Source organism: Pisolithus orientalis (genome assembly GCF_024613125.1).
Source record: "Pisolithus orientalis strain OTSU chromosome Unknown F5J12scaffold_24, whole genome shotgun sequence".
NCBI classification, from domain to species: Eukaryota; Fungi; Basidiomycota; class Agaricomycetes; order Boletales; family Pisolithaceae; genus Pisolithus; species Pisolithus orientalis.
Genome location: NW_026260805.1, coordinates 122,799 through 140,424, shown reverse-complemented (window position 1 = coordinate 140,424; position 17,626 = coordinate 122,799). Strand labels below are relative to the sequence as shown.

Below are 17,626 nucleotides of genomic sequence, written 5' to 3'. Positions count from 1 at the left end.
ATCTCAATGGCTTTCATGGTGGGTGCTACCATGATGTATGTAGGTTATGGGACAGATGATACAGTTGGCCCCCTTACCCTTCTCCAGCTGGACTTCATATATGTCCATGGCCTGTGGAGTATTCTGCTGGCATGACTGCACCACAAGTTCTTGTTCCACCCATAACTGACACAAGCCATCTGGTACCTTGCTATCCAACTTGTTGAATTTATCTTGGATTGTTGCTAATGACTGCTTGGCAACCTTGAACTTCCATTTCAATGCCAATGCTATGTGCAAGTAATCAAGTGATGGTCAACCAGGTACTGGGATGACATATGCATCCATATCATTTTGAGGAAGTTACTATCATTCATTTGGAAGTCCAGCAACTCCTGACAGTGTGCTGTCACCATTCCCTGGGCTGATGGTGAGATTATGTTGAGAGAAGACCAGAGGGTCTCTATGATTTCACTGTCCACCTGGCCAGCACCTGGAATCAAGTTTGGAGCATATCTGGCAAAGCACTCTGTCTGATGGCCATGGACATGCCATAGTCCAATGCTGGGCTGAATCTGTAATCTGGAAGGAAGAGAGAGATATCTATTTTCCTCAAGCTGGTGGGACAAGTTCTTGCTATACTGACAATTGATGTCATAAAAGGTTATGGCTGGTGTGAGTCAAAGTGTGGTTCAGTGGTGAAAACCAACCAAAACCAACACAAAAGACAAAAAGAGCGAGTGGTGGTGTGCCTATGCAGTACCTAGATGGTAGAACCTTTGATTTGGGTGGGTTTTTGCAAGCTACAACACTCAAAGACAAGTGCTGAGGGTTGGGGGTGCTCCTGACAAAGAGGGAGCAAGAATGCAATAGAAAGCAATAGGGTAGACTGCTGTCAGCCTACAGAAGGATGGATGGCAACTTAATTTGATGTCCTAAGCTGCACTGAGCTCAGCGAGGGCTTGGAGCAAAGTATATTGATGATAGACAAGGATAAGTGAAGTAGACAATAGTTAGACCCTTAATAAAGTCTCAACTATTGAAGCTGCTGAATGAATTACTGAGTGATGATAAAATGCAAGCAGGAGGGGCTCTCTGATGTCTTTTTTTTTTTGCTATCTAAGTACAGTGATTTATATACAGTACAGGGATGTTGCCCATGGAAAACAAGGTGCAAACACTTGGAAAGTGATTGGTAACTGATGAGTAAGGAATGTAAGCAATGGCTAATCATCTTGGAAAGCATTGGTAAGCATTGATAAGGATAAGCAAGCCAAAAGGCAAAGGATCAGTAAGCAAAGTCAAAAGATTGGTAAGTATTGGCAATAGGTGAGTCAAAGACAGTTAGAATGTCAAAGTATGAGTCAAGTAATGTCAGGAACTGGGAAAGTGCACTGGAATTGCATTAGGGGGAGGCTGTGCATGTCACATCTCAAAGAGATTGCTTCTAGGCCAAGGTGGGATGACAGAGAGGCAGCACTGATCTGATGCCAATATAGTACATCAAAAAGTGGACAGGGTGAGTCAGATGTCAACAGGGGTCAAGCTCTGGGGGTCTGTGGGGTGACAGGAGCATAGGGGATTGCAACTTTCCCCCCCAAACCATCCTCTCAGTGAAGCAAATAAAAACTTCATGAATGAGGCTCTGTTGGAAGAGAGGATGAAGGGGGAGTGTCTTCTGCTGTATCTTGCATCAAGGAGGCAAGATGTGCATCATACTTGTCATGGATGTGATCAGGGAGAGTGGAGAACAGTAGATTATACTGTAGCTGTCACAATCTTGGAAGAATGACAGATGAGACTGGTATGAAGACATTGCAGGGAGCAGGGAGGAAGGATCCATATGCTTCTTGGACTGGAGAGACTGAGATGACCACATAAGACCTTTCCAAGTGAATGACAGACCTGAGGCGACCAAAGAACATCCTCCTGGAGGTCATACTGACAAAAAGACCATGCTGTCCAAGCTGGATGGGCTGAGAGGGCACAGACAAGGGTGGGATGTACCAGGATGCTTCAGGATGGAAGCTGGTAGGAACTCTTGGTAGATATATGTAGCCATGGTCCCTAGAAAAGGGGACAAGTGAAATGATTGACATGGAGGTGGCCATATCAGAAGGACTAGCAAAATGAGCATCTTTTGGAGGGAGTGCTGTAGAAATGTGTGGAGTGTGCAAATCCTTTCCAATTTTGGAAGGTAGGATCACATGGCTGAGCACTACAAGTGAGTGTGGGAATGGTCTTGGTATCTGCAGAAATGGCAGAGACATGTCAAAAACTGGAATGCCATACATGGGTGCTTAAGAATTCTAACCAGCACTTAACTTGCTCCCTTTCTTTATCTTTGGCACTGATGACTCATTCTTGTGCAAGGGATGACTGCCAACATTTCTGGCTGTCCTTCTTTGCATGAGGGCTATGGTCTTCATCTCCATTCATCAGCTGTATCCATGTCCACCTCACCAAACACCTTTGGTGTGTGACACCAGCCAGCACCCAGAATAAAGTTTGGAGCATATCTGGCAAAGTACTCTGTCTGATGGCCATGGACATGCCATAGTCCAATGCTGGGCTGAATCTGTAATCTGGAAGGCAGAGAGAGATATCTATTTTCCTCAAGCCAGTGGGCCAAGTTCTTGCTATACTGACAATTGATGTCATAAAAGGTTATGACCAGCTGCCAGGGGTCCAATCCATGGTGCATGGCATGGACCAGAGCATAATCCATATTGACCTGCCTGCTATATTGTTAGTCATGACCAGGGACTATGAATCGGTGCATACTGCTCTCCCTTCTGAAAGTTGACCATTGCATGAGGTACAAAACAGCCATGCCTTGCACAGGCACATCCACCAATCCCAGTCAATTCCAACTTGTTCCTCTGTGCATTTGCTTGATTAACAGCCTGGTGGTTATTGCAGTCAGATTTCTGCATGATGCAATCAGTCTGGTGCCTTTGGAGAGATCATGGCACACCAACTTCTATTCAATTTATGGTCCCAGTCAAATATTCCTTGTATGGAGCTGATGTGACCATGAAGCCATTTCCATCCATGAGCCAGACCTCTTCAGCAGCATTCTTGGGCAGCATATGCTTGGCCTTGAAGTTGCCATCCATCACAAAGGTCCTAGCAAACCACCAGCTACACAAGTCAGGCTAACAATGCCTTTGCAATAATGAATAGAATATGGACTCAGAGAGATCAATATCCTGATCTGGTACATTGATCCCTGGCTGGGGACAGGCAGGGCAGAAGAGGACAAGTTCACTGGCCTGGGGATCAGGCAACTGTTGATGGAATCCCTGCCATTTCAACAGCTTTAGGAGCCTCCACATTCTCAACACCCTGAGCAATTCCCTATACCTATTCTTCAACCAGCATGAGTGATGTGGCATATGGTAGGCCAGGGGTGATTGCACTCACCAGCACTAGGTGAGGAAACATGCTTGAGGTGACTCTCTGAAGTTTGCTATAATAGTTCATAGCAGAGGTTCCACATTCAACATTGTCCCTGATGAAGTCATCCAGCACCTGGAAAGTGAAAGCCATCCTTTGTGCCTTAGTTGTAGCCAGGAATAGGCTGGCCATGGTAAGCTGAAGATGTGAATCCTCAGACCCAGGGCAATTGCAATACTGCACATTGCAAAAGTGCATGCTGCCAGTGTCCACAACTGTCAGATAATTTCTATCATCTGATGGGTTGAGATGTGCTGGTCATTGACTCTCCTCAATGTCCTCCCACTCTTCATCTACATGGCTGGCAGCATCCTCCCAAGAACCTTCTCCTGCCAGGCATGGTGCTCCAGCATGGCCCAAGTGTAGCACCAAACCAACCTACAATATCAGTCATCACAGATGATGGGTTGAAACTGGAACTCACCAGCCATAGAGTGAAGTCTTCAAAGAATCTTCCATTCCATTTTTGTACCCAATGGAACAGTCTGAGTTTGTGTTGCTTGATGCAACATGTTTTACAAGACAATGGGCAATGAGCACAGTCCATGCATCTATATGGTGCCCCTTCTGCTTTACACACAAAACAAGCCATGACATTGGGTGGGGCCTCCATGTCCAGGAGCACAGACAGGTATCCACTCTTATAGGGCAGCCACTCTTCCAGATAACTGTTCTGTAATACTGTAAGGCACACATTGCCAACACTGGGATGTTTGATAATGCACACCTGGCTTTTTGGAATTCTTGATGTCCTTGGTGGTGATGCATCATCCATGTAGCAATATAGGTCAGCATCATTACCCTGGACTAAATTGGGTTCCTGGATGCTCAAAGATCCTGCCCTAGTAGGTGATTCACTGCTTTGGCTGGTTGCATATCTTGCCTTCTTTTGCAGAGTAAACTTGACCATCTTTTCTTTGGATCCCCTGGTTGTTTTCACCTTTTTCCAAGTGACATGGGTTACTGGGGTGGCCACTGCAGCTTGGGTGATTCATGACTTGCCCATGTCTAGTATCAAGTCCTTGCAGGATGTCTGCAGGCCTCAGCCATACATGCCTCATTGTGATGCCTGGCATGACTATGATTTGAGTTGGATCTTGGAATCAATGTCAGAAGATCCAATTGGGATCAAACTATACTTTATCTATATATAGTAGCAGACTGGATGATAGACGAATCAGCTTACCATGTTTGGCCATGGTACTGATTGACTGGAACAAGACCATACTAACAATGGGTATGTATCATGACCAGAACATTACTTGGCCCCTGGAACTTTATTCAAGAATGGGTGATGGTAACTATGAGGAATGGACTCCAAATTTTCTTTCAACAGAGGGTAACATTACCTGCAACTAACCAACCCCAACACCTTCTCCAACATTCAGAATGGCCAGCAGCGATCACAGTACTAATTGTGTTAATACCTCAGATGAGGACTTTTCCTCCAATGAGGAATCTAGCTTGGATAGCATGGAGACAACAAAATCTGTGCCAGGAAAGCTGAGACTGGACGAACTTCAAATCCTCCAAGATGGTCTAAATGATTGGAAGGAAGCTGACACAAACAAAAGGGCCCCGCTGATGGAGGACATGTGGAACAAAATCAAATGGCTGGATGCCAACAAGAGCCTCAAACAAAATGAATGGAATAGAAAACAGACAGTAAGCTTGATGGTTTTGATGTGCTTGCAGTTGTGTTAAGTATATTTCACAGGCCATCAAGAACTGGATGTATAACAATAGTTGGTCCTGGGCATGGAAGGCCCTGGTCAAGTATGGCTCCAAATGGACAGCCCTAAAGGTGATCAAGCTGCAGTGTAAGAAGGATATCCAGCAAGTACTTGTGAAGGCCAGAATACATCCCAGGACATCGGCTATGATCAAACACTATCAGCCAGCCATTCAGAAGGTAGTCCAGTCATTGACCAAGGCTGAATTGGACCAGGCAGCCTGTTTGGCAAAAGAGTGGAACAAGAGAAAGCTGCCACTCAAAGCCCAGGCAGAGTAAGCATCCAAGTTCTCCCATGGGCAATACTAACTTAAATGCAGGGCAGCAACAAGTAAGGGCCAGAAGTATGCAAAACAGTTTGCATATGACATGTGGAAGTAGTGTGGGATGAGAGTGGTGATCATGTCAGCATGGAAGGATAAGGAAGGTGAAGTGATGGTTGGAGTTTGAGTGCTTTCCTGACAGGCTTCACCATATCTGACTGGTGTAGGAATGACTTCAATGACAAGCTGGGCAATGGAGAGCTCTATTTGGATTGGGAAGACCTCCATGGAAAGTGGTCAGCCTACACAAAGAAGGCCTTTGGGGCCAATGGTATGGAGGATGACAGCAGAGAGGATGAGGCTGGTCAAACCACAGTAAAAGCATGGAAAGGAAAAAGTGGTCTCAATTCTCCCTGTCCACCAATGATGATGGCATGCCCATTCTTCCAAATCTCTTGGACTTACAGACACCAGAATTAAAGGACATCATGAGGGTGTTTGTAACTGGCCATTATCATACATGCCAATTTCCATGGCCGATGAGTTACTAACATCTAAACACAGGCTTGGCTTGTGGGAAGATGAATGCCAGTGTACCTTGGGCTGCAATAGCTGACAACTGGGCATCCTATGTGTCTTCCAAGTATCTTCCTCCCAATATCCTGTTCAAAGAGCCCACCAGGCTGACACATCATGAACTAATTGAAACCTTGGAGTTCTGGAAGGAGCAACAGCAGGAGCACCCAGAAGATGTCTTCCAGTTCCAAAGGTGGAGAAGTCAGGATGGTTCCCTGGAGGAGCCAGTTGCCAAACACCAATGCCAGTCAGACAAAGCCAAAGGGAAGAGACCCTGGACAGAAGGTGAGGTCATGATCAATTTGGATATACATAACTGATTGCACATTAAGTAAATTCCATTGATGGCTCTGACTATGGACATCACTCAGAGGAGGAACCAGCTCCTCCCACAAAACCTTCCACCAAATGGCAATGGATAGATGGTATGTCAGAGCTGGTCAGATTCTTTACTGGTAACCCTAACATGACCTTGGAATTGTGTGCCAAAGATCATCCCACTGGAACATCCAATGCACAGGAGGACAACAGACAATGGAACCAGTCCACATCAGACCAGCACAATATGGCTACTGCATACCCCAAGCCAGCTGGTAAGTGGTATCTGGCAACAATGAATATTGCTGATAGAATTGTATCAGACAATCATGCAAATGATGGTGGTGATTCAACTGCAAGGAAGCCCAAGCCCAAGCCAAGAATCAGATCCGATGGTTGGTTTCCATGCACATTTGGTTAATCCTCTCATTACAGCATTCTACAGCAGCCCAGAATGATAAGACAGTCATGTCACCTAATGATCATAGGTATACATCCATAACACAATTACACACACTTATCTATGTCAGGAGTTGATCCAGTGGGTAGGAATTTGAATGCCAGGCCTAGAGGCCATGTGATGGACAGGGAAGATAGACTGTTGGATCAAGCAGAAGAGGATGGTGTGGCTCATTTCCCAGAGCAGAATTGTAGGCCCCAACAGCAGCCAGATGATAATTATCCTACTCCAACCATGAGGAGGTGAAGGTAGAATTGAGGCCAGTACCTACTGTTTTCCAGTAGACTGGCGACAACCATATATAGTGCACAGTGCAAGAATCACCAGTGAATTACTGGCCCCATAGCTACCATGTACTGTAACCCACTGTCATAATCCAATTGCAGCCAATTTGTGCACTTCTCCAATTCCATTCAACATAATGTTCATTGAAATGAGTTAAATATACAAATTAAAGCTGGTCTGGCTTAAGATGGTAGCCTACACCTGCTGGCTCTTCCTCCAGAAGATCTGCTGCCAGAATCTGGTAAGCATGGCATGCTGCTCAACATGTGATCACCACTCCCTGGTTGCATCCACCAGGGTATTGGCATAATACCTATATGCAGTGATCAGATTGGCATTGATGTCTGGCTGATGTGCCCCACTCCTAGCCATGATACTGGAGATCTGCCTTGACATTTGAACTGGTAGACATGTTTAGCTATGGTTGCATAGGAACTTCTGGACTTATGCTTGGTTTGTGGAGTATCAACTCCCAGCTGTATGGCGAACTCCTGGGAGACTGCTAAAAGCTCCAAATGCGACAATGGGATTGGCACTGGTGATGGGGATCTAGCCAGTGGTATCAATGCAGAGCTGAATGATGCAGGAGCATCTGAAAGGTCCATAGGTTGATGAGGACCAGGGAAATTGCTGCCAGGCAATGTGAATGTTGTTGGGCTGGGAACTGGGATAGGATTGTGACAGGCTGGTGACACAGAGGGAGAGTTAAGGACCAAAATTGGGGCTCATGCAATAGGATGAACAGTCATGATGATTGGCCAGCTACTTGAGTTGGGTAGATGTAAGCTGATGATCTTGTGGCAGCAGGTGACTGAAATGCCAGTTCTTGTAAAGGACTGACTGGTGGGGACTGGAATGGTGGGGGCAACCCCCAAGGTGGCTTGTGCAATGGCATACCTGGGGCAACAGGCAGTGGTGATTTGTCCCATGCCAGCTCAAGTAATGGGGTACTGTCAGAGAGGCATGTTGATATGGAGTCCCAAGGAGGCTCAACCAATGGGCTGCTAGAGGAGGGAGACAGTGCCAATGACTCCCATGCTGGCTCTATCAAAGGTGATCTGGGCAAACCAGAGGACTGGAAGGAGGGTTCCATTCCAGTTGTGCATATTGTTTGAGCCAGGGACAGCTCAAAAGGTGGCTCATGTAAAGGGGATGATGGCACATCTGGCAGGTCATCTTTAGTAAACATTTCCTCATCCTCATTGAGAGATGTGAGCTGCTGCATATCATGGTGTGATGGAATTACTGCACACAGTCATTAGAAGTAATGGTCCCTGGACTGGTTGACTTATGGAGTTTATCTGGACTGCCAGAACTGAATCTAACATTTCTGGGAGCCATATGAAAGTTCAAAATAAAATGTTGTAGGCACCATGGGGATTACACTGATGTTTGAACATGATTTCAGTACCAGTGATAAGATTGTATTACACAATATTTTCTCACCAGTCATCATGCAGGATGTGCAAGTGCATACATAATGGAAATGGGCACTTAGTGGAATGACTATCAACTGCCATACATTACTCCCACCAAAATATGTTCAATGGTTAAACCAGTACATTGACTATTGTAAATCACAGCATCACCAGAGTGAGCATTTGTATTGTGCTTATGTAAGCCTGTTGAATGGTGTATGCTAGCCAGCAAATTCACCACACCACTCAAGCACCTACCACCTGCACACCTAAGCTTTAACAGCACTATGTCTACTGCCAACACCAGCACCTTCATCCCAGCACAATTGACTGACAACATCCAGCCAGTCATCACCACTGAAAATGCCAAGTGGATGGTCAAGGAGGCTGCCAGGGTTACAATGCAGGCACTGAGAGGACTTTGGGGCCAGGACACTAAGCACTGGGGCAAAGCAGCTCAGCTTGTGTGGGCCCAGCTGGCAAGTGAAATTGCAGCCATGATATCCATTCCTGACATCTATGTAGGGAATGGTCCACATGGCTGTTGAACATCTACCCCCAGCATTCGAGATCCCTCTGCATCTTATTGCTATCAATATGCACATGGTTGACCCAGCAACAATCTTTGCCACACAGATGTGGCTACCTTTCAACCAGATGATGATGGCATGAGAGGCCAATGTGAAGGATCATGTGTGGTATCACCTTCATCACCAGCCTAAGTCTCACCCATATTACAAGGTAATGGAGGAGCTTACCAGGCCTTCATCAAGGGCCAAGCACCAGGCACAGCCAGTGGATAAGGGGAAGGGGAAAGAGTTGGGTACAGATGCAACAGACCCACCCATCACTCCAGCCCCAACTACTACAACTGGTGCTGATGATCCATGCCTTTGTGACAAGTATTGGGAAGAGGTTACCATCCTCAAGCAGGAGAATGCTGACATGAGGTGGGAGATAGAAGTAACCTGTACTGAGCTTGCTGCTTTCCATTGGGTGGTAGATGCTATCCATAATCACCTATTCCAAGCCCCAGACATGCTTAACCATCCTCTGGTCCCATTTCATGCTACTTCCAACCCTACACTGGTACCTCACATGCCAGTCATGGTGGAACTTGGCACTGCAACTGGTGTTGTAGAGGTTCAATCATCCCAAAGCAGCTCAAGACAGGAGTCCACTGAACCCCCCCTGGCTTCATTCAAGGGAGGTGCCAGCTTGGAAGTACCTCCTTCAAATGTCGAAGCTGTGCATGGACCTGCTGGAGGTCTGGCAATCTCTATTACTCCACCACCACCAGCAGTCAGATCAGTGCCCAGACAGGAAGGTAGGATGGAGGTTGACTAACATCAATGTACTTGTCATTTTGCAATCCATTCATGTTTTTTTGTCTTTGTACTTGTACTTTGTTAGATGCAGCAGTATATTCTATATTGTCAAAATGTGATCTCCAGGAAGAAGTAGCTTCCACTACTGGTAGTTGTTACTGTATGATTCAGATACTGGAAAACCAATCTGGTATGGTGATGTCTGTACCAAGGCTGTGGTGTTACAAGCACTAAGGGCCAATGGAGTCATGGTTCACCTAGATGATTGAATGATGACTGGCCAGCATAACTCAATTGTTTTTGCTGTATAGCATGATGGTGACTTTCATGGTATTGTTCTGGCTTGCTGGAGGCCATAAGGCATTGAATTCACAGTTTAAATGCACTGGGTAGTTGGCTAGTCTTCTGGTCATTACCAGAGCCACCATTGTGGTAATACATGCATCTCCAGCATGGTACTGGTATCAGTATGTACATACACTGTGGACCTGCTCCCAGGAGGTCAGGCAGGTCAGGCATGGCATGGTATAATTTCTGGGCAGGCCTCCATGGCATTGGCACTGGGATGGCATTCATGGCAATGGTGCCAGGACAGCTTGACTGATGGCCTCATGGCATTCATCCCAGGATGGCCTGCATGGCATTGGTGGTGGGCCAGCCCACATGGCAGTGTTGCCAGGATGGCTAGCATGGCATTGGTGTTGGGCTGGCTTGCATGACAGTGTTGCCAGGGGTGAACTCAGGGGCTGAGCCCATCCATACCTTCTGGGGACACCCAACTCTGGGCTTACCTGGGACTACTCACATTGCAGTGGCTACACCCTAATCCCACAGCTGGCTTGTACCCCATGATGACAATTCTGACCTCTGCCCAGCTATTCTCCACAATGACTCCTACTCTTGGGCTCAGCTGTATGCTATGGTGACACACATTTATTGGGCTCTCCCATAGTCCATGATGACACTTGCTCCCCAGCCTGCTTGTAACTGACAATGACAATTCAAACCACAGCTGCACCATTCCTCATGACAACATTTCCTCTCATGCTCAGCTGTACTACATGGTGACACTCATCAGTTGGGCTCTCCCATACTACAAGGTGACAATAGGTTCATGGCTCTCATGTAACACATGTGCACAAGCCATACATGGGCTCAACCTCTGCTGGCTTGTCACTGATGGCTGATTGTCAGCCTCTGCTGACCATCTCATACAGCCTAACCAGGTGCATGGGCTCATATCTCATGCATCCCTTCACCATTTCTCTCACTGAGCTGTTCCTGGGGGTGCCTCATTCATCAAATTCCATGAAGCCATTGTCAAGGTATGCCTGTTTTTGGATCTTGGGGGTTGCAGGATACCTTTGCATATAACTCAGGACCAGGTGCACAGATCTACACCATTCCTTTTTCACTTTGTTCGTCTAAGCATTCCCCATTGTCTCCCAGAATTTCACAGTGATTGCCTGTGCCATCATTGTTCAGCAGGCTCTCCCTTCACCCTTGAGGACTTGCCATCATATCTCACACTTCTCTGTGCTGTTCCTCTCAGGGTCGTCCATCGGCCTCACTGAGCTCTTCCTGGAGATGCCTCTTTCATCCAATTTCATGCAGCCATTGTAGAGATATCACCATTCTCGTGTTTAGAGGGCTGTGAGACACAGTTGTGAGTATCTCAGGATTGGGTGAGCCAATTGTCATGACTACTTTCTCACCATGTTTGTTTACAAGTCCCCTACCATCATCCAGTGTTTCATACCAATCGCCGAGCTGTTGTCATTTGGCAGACTCTCCTCTCCCCATCTTTGAGGTCTTGCAGTTGTATCTTGTGCATCTCTGCCCTGTTCCTCTCACTTTTCAGAGAGCCTACACCCCACAGTGAATGCTCCATGGGGACACCTCATTTGTCCAATTCCATGCAGCTATCTTGGAGATATATTGGGACAGAGTATGTGCATTCACCCTATTTCTTTTGTGCCACATTCATCACACTCCCCTCTACCATCTCCCAGCATTGTCATGAGCACCCATTGACATTCAGCAGTCTTCTCTCCTCCTCATACTGGTGGCTAATGATGTTTCATGCTGTATTTTGCTCATTTACCCACAGGCCTCTTGTTTGCATGCTGTGATTTATCCAGACATCACACATATCAATTGACATGCATCACAGACATCACTCCTTGCTGACCATTATCCAACTGGAAATCGACACACAGTCACCTCTTGCTAAGGAAGAAGAAACTGAACTTCCAGACTCTCTTGGTGAATTGATCAAGCTTCCTGCAGACATCATGAGTCCAAACCTCAATGGCATCAAGTTTGATAACCCCCACCTCAATATGAATGGTATCATAACTTAAGATGCCTCATGTTCAACACTGATACCATTTCTGTGGTCAGGTTCACCTGTGTACACATCCAGAAGGGAAGGTATGTATCTCCTTTGCTTCCCCATTGTTAAGTATGGGTTCACCCTTGGGTGACCAGGCTTCAAGACCAGGAGACAGGGGCTAAGTCCAGGTGACCAAAGTCAAGGCTGGGAGACAGGGGCCAAGTCTGGTTGGACCAAAGTTAAGGCCAGAGGTCAGGGGTTAAGGGGTTAAGTCCAGAGGACCAGACTTAAGGCCAGGAGTGTGGGAATAAGACTGGCAGCATGGGAAACTGACTGGTCTTGGAGTGCACACAGGGGGAAGCTGCTCCAGGGTTGGATCTACCTCCCTTGGTCTCAGCTTATGTGCTGTACCCTTATGCAAGTAAGGGAGAGGTCTGGGACAGGGGCCAGGGATAGTTTAAGGCTTGGCCTTAGCTATAGAGTAGACTTGGGGTGTAGTATTGAGTTGAGGGTAATACTAAGTTGATATTCTGACTGGAGTGCTATGAAGTATGTACATGGGTTAAATACACCAGGCCAGTCTGGGATAATGAACATGAAGCTGGACTTGTGAATAAGCTATTAGCAAGATGATTAGCAAGAGTGTGGACAGCCATAGGGGCTGTGCCAAGGCTAATAGTCAAAGTCTGGGTGACTGGCATAACTGGGGTCAGACACAGGATTTGTACAGTAAGCAAAAGTCAGATGAATGGACCAAGCTAAATATAGTACAAACAAAGGAAAACAGACCAGAGCTATGTCCAGGTGACCCAGACATGGACCTGGGAGGACTGGGGTGGAGCAGTGCATGGCCAGGAGGCTGGAATGGACCAGAGATAGGGGTAAAACACCAGACTTGAGTTATTCAGGCCAGAGTTGGGTTATCTAGGGCTGGAGTTGGGTTTTCTAGGCCAGACTAGGACTGGACTTGACTGGAGATAGGGGCTAGGGGTCCAGACTGGACCAGGATTGAGTCCAAGAGTCATGGATATGACACTGTTAGATTTGGCAAGTCATGTGTAGCCCAAATGTGTCTGCTCTGAGACATGAGTGTTACTTTCCACTTTAAGGTTTTCATACTTTACATTACTATTGAGTGCACAATTAACTTTTGTGCCCTTGCGCTTATTGTATTCATATTGTCTCACACTCATGTGTGTGTTTTCTCATTACTTACAAGAATGTAGTGCATCTCACAACAAGACTGCCCTTGTCATGTACAACTCCAGGTTCAACACCCAAGCATCTCAGTATTGTTATACTTGCAGATATATAGCTTCATACTATACCTTTGTCACCTCAGATGTTGTCACTACTTGCACGTGACTGAAGTGAGCATGAGCACTTTCCCCCTCCTTTACCTTACTCATTTTTGTACCTAGATTATTTTGTATAGGTGAATCCACAGACATTGTCACTGCTTGCACATGACTGAGATTATTTCATATAGATATATCTGTGAGACACCCATGTAGGTTGACCTTTGTGCTCATTCCCATATTGCCAGCTCCAGAAATGGAGGAAGAAATGATGTTGGAGGCCCTCAAATACATGAACCATGTTGTTAATATGTCAGACCATGGAAGCTTTTCTTCACAGCCATCAGTGCATATATGTTGCCTTTGCAGGTTCATATAGATGCCTCATGCAGTGTCCTTCATCTGCACAAAGACTCTTTTTCTCTGCAATGAACAAAGATGAGCATGCCTTTGTACAGTTGATTGCTGATTATAAATGGACCCCTCCCCAGGTGTCACTGGAACTTCACCATTCTATTCCCCTCTATCTCTAGACATGTCTCCCATCACACATGGTATGGCTTGCAAGGGTATCCAGTGCTATGCACCATATAACCTGCACTCTTGTGGCCCCAACCAAACCTTGTTAGACCTGTCAAGTGTTCTGCCTATGCTGAGTTCCAGTTTTTCTGCACAATGCCACTGGTGCTTGTGCTGGTGTCGTTGCCCCCCACATTCATGCTGTAGGGGGCAACCCCCCTGCAAATGCTGTGAGGAATCAATAAGAACCCTTTCAGATATCCACTGACTGCTGGCCATTATTCATAGAATCAGTTCATCTATCCTGATGTTCAAAAGGCCACACAAGATGGCATACTGCTGATGTGCTACATATGTCTATCATTTGTCTTTGTACCTTTGTGGCTGAATCCTGTTGTAGGAGGACATTGGCTATGGTGTCAAGCTTAGATTCATTCCAGATTGCCTTGAACTTGCAAGAGTTGTGGATGAAGAACAAAAGAAATAAAGAAAAAGGGTGCTGTAGGCAACCTCAGTAGTGAACAATCTACTGAGGGAACAGTGTAATGAGTGTGCATTAAGTGTGCTCTAATGGCTTATATAAGCAGCCAAACATCGCACCAAAGTAAGCAGCACACAGAGGAGAATACATATATCTCCAACAAGAAAATGTGAGCATCCCTATGCATCATTGTGATGAGTCCCCTACTGATGTTACTGATAGTCTTTGGGCTCTGGAGGCTGGTGAGGTTATCTCATGGGAGAGACTCATACATATTTATTTTCTTTTCAGTTGTTGTGATTTATGGTCATGATCTTGTGAATGCAGGACATGTTTGGACAAGGTGCCCTTGGCTATGTTGAGGAATGGATGGAGATTGCAACAGATGCTATTATGACTGATGAGATGGGTGAGTGCAGACTTTCAACAGTTGGCAAGGAGTAGCTGCTCACCTGTTTTGGCAGCATGTTACCTGCATGATGGTGCAGCATCAGTCTCCAATACTTGACCTGCAGAAGGGTGATGGTAATGATATTTACTGCAGGATGTCACTGCTATCCTAGCTTGTAATTACTGATACCCATGACAACATTCCAATCAAGGGATAATATTCTTACTTTACTTCCATTACATGTGATGTGCATTTCAGTGTTCTACTGGAAGTGGCATGCTACTACCTTTACAATCCATAGGCTGCCTGGCACCATAGCTATTTGTGATCTCGTGCACAATGAACTTTGTAACAGTCATGTGAACATTAGATAATCTAAGTTTAGATTCTCAGATCTCAGCTCTCACCCCTAGTGCAGACACTCAAGTGCTCACCTGAGATGGATATAACCCTAAATTTCTGTGGCAAAGTTTTCCTTTGTCTTAGAGGACCTTGTCAAAGCTGATCCTTACTGTGGGCCTACCAAGCAATGATGGACAATGTGACCAGATGAAGTGGACATGACAATGGAAGCTTTGAGGATGCCATCCTCACTATGCTCATATGGGGTATGTCCCAAGTTGTCAGTTCCCCATTAGTATACCTCACTGCTTGCATTCACATTCATTCCTGTCCCCATACAATGTCAATGTGTTATGCAGACCTCACTAAAGGTGCCATTGTATTCTCTAGCGGGGATGACAGACACTCCATTTGGTGTGGAGAGAAAGACCCAGTGGGTAAATGCATGCAGACTTGATACTGTTCCCTGGGAATGTGGAGATGGAGAGGGTCACTTGGAAGAGGAGGAGTGGACTGGAAGGATGTTTGTGTTGAGGATTGAGAGGTACTTTGTTGAGGGTGTCTTTAAGGTAATTTGAGTTCTCTTGAAGGTAATATTGGCAGTATGGTGCATGTTTTTGTTCGTACATGCTTGACTGATGCTTCATAGGTTGACTTTGATCCTGGCACATCAATGTCTGGCTGTATAAAGTATGGGGACATGTGTGATAAAGTCCAGAGGTGGCTCAGACAGTGCAGGTGAGCCATTCAGCCATTTCTTGTCTGCTTTCGAACACTCTGACTCTGGGTGCCAGGTAGGTTCATTTTCTCTGCTCTGTGGTAACAGACAGCGCTGGCCCTTGTAGCGTCATTGCTACTGCCACTGTATCACTTGCCATTGGCTCCCTGGCTGAAACTCTGTATTTGATGTCTCAGCCATCCTCCAAGTTTCCCCCCATACTTGCCCAGGCTCCCAGTCTCATCAAGCAAGACATTCTGTGCATGCCAACCTTTGTAGCTCCCTCCATCACTGGCTTCTCTTGGCCATGATTCTGCATTCAACAGATGTGCTTGTACCCCTGCCATTTCAGGGTTGGTCCACCTTATCTCTAGTTTTGTTATGCTTGCCTCAACATCTCCATTGACCTCCTGGCATGTTGCAGTGCCTTCATAGGATTTTTGTGACAATGCTGGCACATGGTTGTGCTCATCTCGTAGTGTGTCACCCTCTTGCACTTCACTGTACTCCCCTAGCCTGTCATTGGCATCTCCATTAGCATGATGAGTCCTTGTCATGGCTAGTACTGCATTATTGTAGGATTTCTGTGGTATCTTTGGCATGCATTTTTGCTCAACTTGCAATGTCTCAACTGTTTGTGCCTCTCTGTACTTCCCAGGCTCGTCATGAGCATCTCCATAGGCATGTCGAGTTCCAGTCAAAGATAGTGCCACATGATTGGTTCCATGCAAGTCAGCATCATTGGTGTTCACTGCATTGCGACTGGTGTTGCTATCCTTTTTGCTCTCAGCCTTAGTTGGCCATGCTTCCATTTTTGGTGGGTCTTTTCTATTGTCAACCATCCATCACTGACCCTTGCTATCTCCAGCATCAGTGGTAGTCCAGCCCTCTGTTTGAGTAGTAGGGTTGTCCATGGTCTAGCCTCACCATGGATGCATAGGTTGTTACACAACTTAAAGGCAATTGAGTTGCTTGTGCATTTTCATACAGCAATGTTATGTTGAATGTGATTCTCGAAGAAGCTCCTTGCAGCAAAATCATGTGTCTGTCTGACATCTCTACTAGTACCACACATCAACTGTACCAACTATGCCATCTCATAATTTGACACCTGGACATTCTCATCCCCTCAGCATCTATGCATGCTTGCAGTCCATCATTCTCATGCCTGGCATTACATGCACTCAGACAGCATGGACTGGGAGAGCTTGTTTGTCACACACCCTTGTCACCAACCAGTTGCATAGCCACTATACGAAGCAAGCACATCACTGCATGTGCTTGCAGCAGGCTTGCTGCCTGGGTGTCAGCCACCCAAGCCAGTACCAGTGTCATCATCAGTGTGCTCTCATCAAGATACACCATCACTCATGCTCATCAGTGGTCAGTTGGTCATACAGCCAATTGCTTGACTCATCAACCAGTCTCCAAATGTCATAGCCAGCTGCACCCATGCTATGTTGCCTTCAACTGTGTTGTCACCCCCTCATAGTCACCCTTTTTTTTGCATTCTGAAACAACCTTGATTGACCCATCTTGCACATCAGTTTCACAGGCATGTGGTTGTTTTTATAATGGGAGGTCCTGAGGTTGTATTTTGTGTGGTTTTCTGCTATTCCTTTTGCTTTTCAGGCTGTTCATGACCCCCACTGAGCCCTTCCTGGGGGCACTTCATTCATCTAGTTCCACACAGCTGTTGTGGAGATGGGCCTACATTTGTATTT

General features: G+C 46.1%; 6 protein-coding genes across 6 annotated transcripts; 4 read left to right on the top strand and 2 right to left on the bottom strand.

Annotated features, from left to right (window-relative positions):
• Nucleotides 1-2,966: 2,966 nt before the first annotated feature.
• On the bottom strand, nt 2,967-4,348 carry F5J12DRAFT_784215 (uncharacterized protein; the record flags this gene model as incomplete). Its single annotated transcript, XM_051742992.1, has 7 exons — nt 2,967-3,123; nt 3,175-3,284; nt 3,406-3,653; nt 3,705-3,816; nt 3,863-3,937; nt 4,019-4,111; nt 4,166-4,348. 7 exons carry the CDS (start codon nt 4,346-4,348, stop codon nt 2,967-2,969), a joined length of 978 nt encoding a protein of 325 aa, XP_051598052.1.
• A 479-nt stretch (nt 4,349-4,827) lies between these two features.
• F5J12DRAFT_784214 (uncharacterized protein) lies at nt 4,828-8,187 on the top strand (the record flags this gene model as incomplete). Its single annotated transcript, XM_051742991.1, has 13 exons — nt 4,828-5,103; nt 5,156-5,445; nt 5,491-5,514; nt 5,661-5,830; nt 5,998-6,294; nt 6,342-6,434; nt 6,501-6,602; nt 6,651-6,722; nt 6,858-7,029; nt 7,174-7,210; nt 7,245-7,313; nt 7,505-7,679; nt 7,907-8,187. 13 exons carry the CDS (start codon nt 4,828-4,830, stop codon nt 8,185-8,187), a joined length of 2,058 nt encoding a protein of 685 aa, XP_051598051.1.
• A 590-nt stretch (nt 8,188-8,777) lies between these two features.
• On the top strand, nt 8,778-10,087 carry F5J12DRAFT_784213 (uncharacterized protein; the record flags this gene model as incomplete). The annotated part of the gene is made up of 4 exons (XM_051742990.1): nt 8,778-8,954; nt 9,016-9,096; nt 9,232-9,817; nt 9,990-10,087. The coding sequence occupies 4 exons, from the start codon at nt 8,778-8,780 to the stop codon at nt 10,085-10,087; spliced, it is 942 nt and encodes a 313-aa protein (XP_051598050.1).
• Nucleotides 10,088-11,980: 1,893 nt separating this feature from the next.
• Nucleotides 11,981-12,424, top strand: F5J12DRAFT_894592 (uncharacterized protein; the record flags this gene model as incomplete). The annotated part of the gene is made up of 3 exons (XM_051747754.1): nt 11,981-12,167; nt 12,222-12,251; nt 12,309-12,424. 3 exons carry the CDS (start codon nt 11,981-11,983, stop codon nt 12,422-12,424), a joined length of 333 nt encoding a protein of 110 aa, XP_051598049.1.
• A 2,221-nt stretch (nt 12,425-14,645) lies between these two features.
• On the top strand, nt 14,646-15,819 carry F5J12DRAFT_784212 (uncharacterized protein; the record flags this gene model as incomplete). Its single annotated transcript, XM_051742989.1, has 5 exons — nt 14,646-14,693; nt 14,779-14,860; nt 15,392-15,450; nt 15,544-15,753; nt 15,775-15,819. The coding sequence occupies 5 exons, from the start codon at nt 14,646-14,648 to the stop codon at nt 15,817-15,819; spliced, it is 444 nt and encodes a 147-aa protein (XP_051598048.1).
• A 232-nt stretch (nt 15,820-16,051) lies between these two features.
• On the bottom strand, nt 16,052-16,714 carry F5J12DRAFT_784211 (uncharacterized protein; the record flags this gene model as incomplete). The annotated part of the gene is made up of 1 exon (XM_051742988.1): nt 16,052-16,714. The coding sequence occupies one exon, from the start codon at nt 16,712-16,714 to the stop codon at nt 16,052-16,054; it is 663 nt and encodes a 220-aa protein (XP_051598047.1).
• Between the last annotated feature and the right edge of the window lie 912 nt (nt 16,715-17,626).